This window comes from Salvelinus fontinalis, chromosome 13 (assembly GCF_029448725.1).
Source record: "Salvelinus fontinalis isolate EN_2023a chromosome 13, ASM2944872v1, whole genome shotgun sequence".
NCBI lineage: Eukaryota > Metazoa > Chordata > Actinopteri > Salmoniformes > Salmonidae > Salvelinus > Salvelinus fontinalis.
In genome coordinates, this window is record NC_074677.1 from 51,262,827 (window position 1) to 51,268,175 (window position 5,349).

Consider the following 5,349-nt stretch of genomic DNA (forward strand, 5'->3'; position numbering starts at 1 on the left):
GGAGAAGGAGGACAAGGCGGTGCTGCAGGCCGAGGTGCAGAGCCTCAGGCAGAATAACCAGCGGCTGCAGGAGGAATCCCAGAGCACCGTGTCCCGCCTCATCAAAGTCACCGAACTGCTGTGCAATGTCAACAAGCCCTGTTAGCTCCACCACAGTACACACTGTGTACACACACACACAGATCACACACACAGATCCCACACAAACAAACACACACAGATGATCGCACACAAAAAAACACACACACACCCACACACACAGGCGATCACACACAGATCATAAACACACGGCGCATTCAATATTGTAAAAAACCACACCAGCACAGTACATCAACCTGCTCTACACCACGTATATAGACACATGCATAATACTCCGCATTCTGTAGGATGACATTTTACCTCTGGGCAAGCCCATGAGGGCAGAAGCAACTCAAAAAAACAACATTTCTCACCATCTGATAGTCCTCTCAATAGATTGACTAATGGTTGTGCTTGAGTGTGTTTTGTACCTTGAGTGTGCGCAAGTGAGTGTGTGTGTGTGTGTGTGTGTGCCGTCACTATGGTTCTTTTATCTTGCTTCACATACTTGACAAGTTGGGCAGAATAGCAATTGCTTAAAACAACCCAGTTGATTTAGATGAAGAGGCACGTGTGCAGCTTGGTGCCTGTTCGTTTCAATAGACACGAAGCGTGTGTGTATGTCTCATGATGTACGTATGTAAACAGTAGTCTCCCCCCCCTCTCTGCTCAACCCACGCCATGGTATGCAGCGTCTCGGACCGAGAACAGTTCAGCTGGGCACCCTTAGATTGGAGGGCCTTGGAGCTACATATTACACAGGAAAAAGGGAAAACGACAATTGCATGCCTGCAGGCAGCCTGCTGGAAAAGATGGAATGATGCATACTGACCCTGCCTCTCTCTGCCAAAATTCTCACGAAATGGTTAATTCATTGTGTAGAGACACCATTCTCTCCTCTCCATACCTACTCAGCTTAATTTCAAGGGTTGTGGACTTGAGTATTCCACGTCTGCTTCCAGTGAATGAGACACAATTTATTTATAAGGGAATTGACTCACCGAATTAATTCTGATTGAGTTGAAACAGATATTCAAGTGGATAATACCTCTGCTGAGGATGAAACAATGGGAGAGATCCTCATTATCCCTGAAAGACTGGCTGTAGAAGCTATGCTGTAGAAAGTGCACCTCCTGCTGGACTGAACCATGCATTGCCATAAGGCAGGTCTCCTTTTAGATTTAATGTGAATGGGATTTAATGTGAACTGGACAGGATTCCTTTAGTGAACACAGCCTTCTGTGTTCCAATATATTTTGTGTTTGATGGCCACAATGACAATTCAATGTATTTGAAATGAATTCAGAATGGAGTGGTTGCCTGTGGGTGAGGGATTCCCCCATTTCACCCTAATGTTGTTGTCTGTGTACCTACTGTATGTGTGTTTCTGCGTTGTTCTTGCACTTTTAGCATCACCTATATCGGCATGGGACAGGGCACATATTTAACCTCCTGCCCAGGTTCATGCCTTGCTTGAAACATTTAAGTGGATTTGATCTCACCACTTCACCTCACCCCACCTCACCTTCAGGTCCACTGCTGATGACGCCAATAACAATGTGAGATCAGAGGAGAATGGGATTATTCCTCCTCCAAGACTGTTCTGCCAAAAGATGCCAAGGCAGCTCTCCTACACCCAACTCAAACCACTGGACCCAGCAGTGTTGTACAGCTCTGTAAGGGATGCCAAACAATTGTCACTCAAAGCTCTTGTTTGTTGTATATACTATTTTACTTCCTCTTGTAATTTTATTTTAGAGTCACTGTGATTACCCGGTACCAGCAGATAATGATATATTCAAATTAAATTATAAATCTAAACTTTATCTATATGTGAAGACAACATGTACAGCTGAACTGCTCAGTGCTACTTAGTACATTTGGTTGTGTATGCTCTCAATTGTAGGATGGTTTAATATGGAGACTAGTGTACATGTGCCCAAACAGGCTGTTTGAGCCAGGCTGTTTAAAATGGTGATGCCTTGTTGTTGGAAATGATTAGCAGAGTGGAGAAGTGTAAGAATATCTGCTGTTTTACTGTGTTCTTCTGTATAGTTCTGTAGATTGTAGGAGGTTGATGAAGCATGATAATGCACCAGGTAACTTCCTAGCTCCCCTCTCTGTGTGTGTATGTATGTAAAAGAAAATGTAATAACTTATTAATCTTGCAAATGTGGAATTCCCTGTTAGATGTGTTAATACAAGGGGAGGGAGGCAGCAATTAGATGTGCTATAAAGTTAAAATGGTATGATAGGGGTTGGTTTTAAGGAAGAATCTGTTTTTATATATACATTCAAATACAAGAAGGCAAGAGGTCAAATATTTCTGCAATGTTCTAGTATTTCTTGGGGAAATGATAATGGCTATCGTTATCATTCTAGTATTGAGCTATTCATTCAGAGCTCTTACGTTCACGTTCAATAAGGTCTCTAATGCCACTAGGTACGCCTTAAAGAGTGACTCTTGGGACTCTCCAGAGAGGACAGGACAGACAACATGGTCAGACTGGTTCATGTGAAGGCTTCTTTCTCAGACATTGTGCCTACCTGAAATTGTAATGTACGGTAACTCAGCTTGGTGTCTTCATTTCAGTTCTTCATGGTCATTGTTTGCAGACAGTGTCAGGTTGTCCGTGTATCCTGCAGGATAGACAGGTGCGTCTGCCACCTCCCAGAGGATCTGTGGCCATTAAATCAAAAAGATGGGTTTAGGGACGCCAGGAAAGTGTTATAAAGGTTATATGAAGACGATATGAAGTTTGTGTTTGCTTTTGTTAGGTTAAAGGAAATGATCCGTATAGCGCTGGTTTAAGAGCAGTATCTCCAACCTTATTGAATCACAATCATTCCATGCATAAAAACATAATTTTCTACAATCATTTGAACCCCCATTTATGTATCACAAAAAGTATCCCTGAGTGACCCCTAACAACACCTTGTATGCCTGAGTGACCCCTAACAACACCTTGTATGCCTGAGTGACCCCTAACAACACCTTGTATGCCTGAGTGACCCCTAACAACACCTTGTATGCCTGAGTGACCCCTAACAACACCTTGTATGCCTGAGTGACCCCTAACAACACCTTGTATGCCTGAGTGACCCCTAACAACACCTTGTATGCCTGAGTGACCCCTAACAACACCTTGTATGTCTGAGTGACCCCTAACAACACCTTGTATGTCTGAGTGACCCCTAACAACACCTTGTATCCCTGAGTGACTCCTAACAACACCTTGTATGCCTGAGTGACCCCTAACAACACCTTGTATGCCTGAGTGACCCCTAACAACACCTTGTATGCCTGAGTGACACCTAACAACACCTTGTATGTCTGAGTGACCCCTAACAACACCGTGTATGCCTGAGTGACCCCTAACAACACCTTGTATGCCTGAGTGACCCCTAACAACACCTTGTATGCCTGAGTGACCCCTAACAACACATTGCAGATGGTAACAATGCAGTAGTCCTTTCACTCACCTGCTCTAGGCTACATCAGCTGGCAAACGATCTCCACCCAGCCAATAGTAAACCTGTGAGAATGATCCCTGGTAGAGACATTGTGGTTGTTGCCTCCTCCCATCCATGCTGTAGGAGAGGAAACCAATGACCAGTTGTTTTTCTTTTATCCTCTTATTTGTTTGCCTTATATGTCATTGCATCATCCTTACAGGAAACCAATGCTCTCCGTACAGTGTGTGCCCTACTTCCACCTTGTCATCTCTGTGCTGCTGTTGTAGAAGGGGATGTATTCATGTGGCCATACAGTAAGGATGATAGAATACAGTACATTAGTACCAGTGGAACCACACATAACATCACATCCCCAGTGTAGGTTTTATGGGAGGTCTGGCCACACATCGCTCATGTCACAACGGTAGCACGCATTATGCACTCTGCTCAGCCAGTGAAAGAGCTGACGTTACCATAGCCAGGCAGTGGAACACTGAGGGAATGTACTGTAACAAAACATCGTTTCAGTATGATGCCCCCTTCAAACCTGTCATTTCATCCATGAGAAAAGTAAAGTGACTAAATGTTGTTCATGTCGTGTGAACTGGAGGGCTCATGGCAATAAAGAATCCTCTGTACCTTTCGAAGTGGTTGGTGTGTCAATGCTATGATTGTCAATGTCTCTTTCTTTGTGAGGCCTGAGAAATGGCAGTGTTGGGAAGCTCATATCCCTTTATCGAATGTCCAACTGAGGATTGTTCTATTTGATGCGATTTAGACTAATAAAAAGCCACCTGTTGATAATAATGTGACAACAACATGATAACTCCTGATTAGTCCTGACCCCTTACTGCAGTGTCTAACGGAGGCTGTTAGAATTTCTAACAGAGGCTGTAACCGTCGGGTTACTCAAATACAACACAACCCCGACTGCAGTCATACAATAACTGGACCGTTCACAGTTGAATAGCCCACATTACATTTGCATGTGATCAGCATCATTCATGCAACTGGTCCATTCAGAAGTAGATATAGGACTTGCTATACGTGACTGTAGAGACTAGGCATGGAGAGCATTACCATCGGTCTGAGCAGTTTTACTGCATGTGAAACGCAAGTCACAAAGTGTGTAATGACAACATGACTAAATAAAGAAAGGGAAGTGTTTATTTAATGGAACTCCTCTGGAATTTACTATATAGCGCATGCACACTCCTCGTGCATATGCATACACATACACACGCAGTAAACACTACAGAACACTGAGCCCTGTGTTGGACTATGTTAAATGTCTTCCTGAGTGCATGCAGTATACAGAAAGGCAAATACATGTTTCAAGTCTCGTTCCACATGGTCCATAACAAGTCAAGACAACATAACACAAACACTTCCCTGAACTGTGTCCTCTGGAAAGCTTTCCTAAACACCAGCCGCGGTGAAGCTCTTTATCTTCCCTGGCCTGACACCTGGAGAAGGGCTGATGACAACAATACCGTGGCTTATGTCTTTATTTGGGGTTGGAGCAGCGGGCAGAATCTTCACTAGGGGCCAGAGCAAAACGTGTGCCAGACATACCATAGCTCAAGGACTTGATGCAGGTTGTACTCGTCGATGTTCTGTAAACATAGACAGCATGCACTGGTGTCTGTCTCTGTATGCTCGCGTGTGTGTTGAGAGGGGGAAGAAACGGCTTCTCTCCTGTTCAGATATAATGTCTGTGATTTTTTTTTTACCCGTCCAATTTTACACTTCGCCAACCACATCACTTTTGTTGTTTGACTACAGTAGTACATTAGTAGGCCTATTAGTGTCTAT

General features: G+C 43.8%; 1 protein-coding gene across 7 annotated transcripts in view; it reads left to right on the forward strand.

Moving 5' to 3' along the window:
- LOC129868931 (signal-induced proliferation-associated protein 1-like) overlaps nt 1-4,177 on the forward strand; it is a 42,228-nt gene extending 38,051 nt beyond the window's left edge. For 6 of the 7 annotated variants that reach the window (XM_055943279.1, XM_055943281.1, XM_055943280.1 and 3 more), the window contains exon 16: nt 2-4,177. In XM_055943279.1, coding sequence (XP_055799254.1) covers nt 2-145 — 144 coding nt within the window. In that variant the 3' untranslated portion in view covers nt 146-4,177. The remainder of the gene's footprint in view (nt 1) is intronic. The other variant, XM_055943287.1, reaches the window with a different exon arrangement.
- The last annotated feature ends 1,172 nt before the right edge of the window (nt 4,178-5,349 follow it).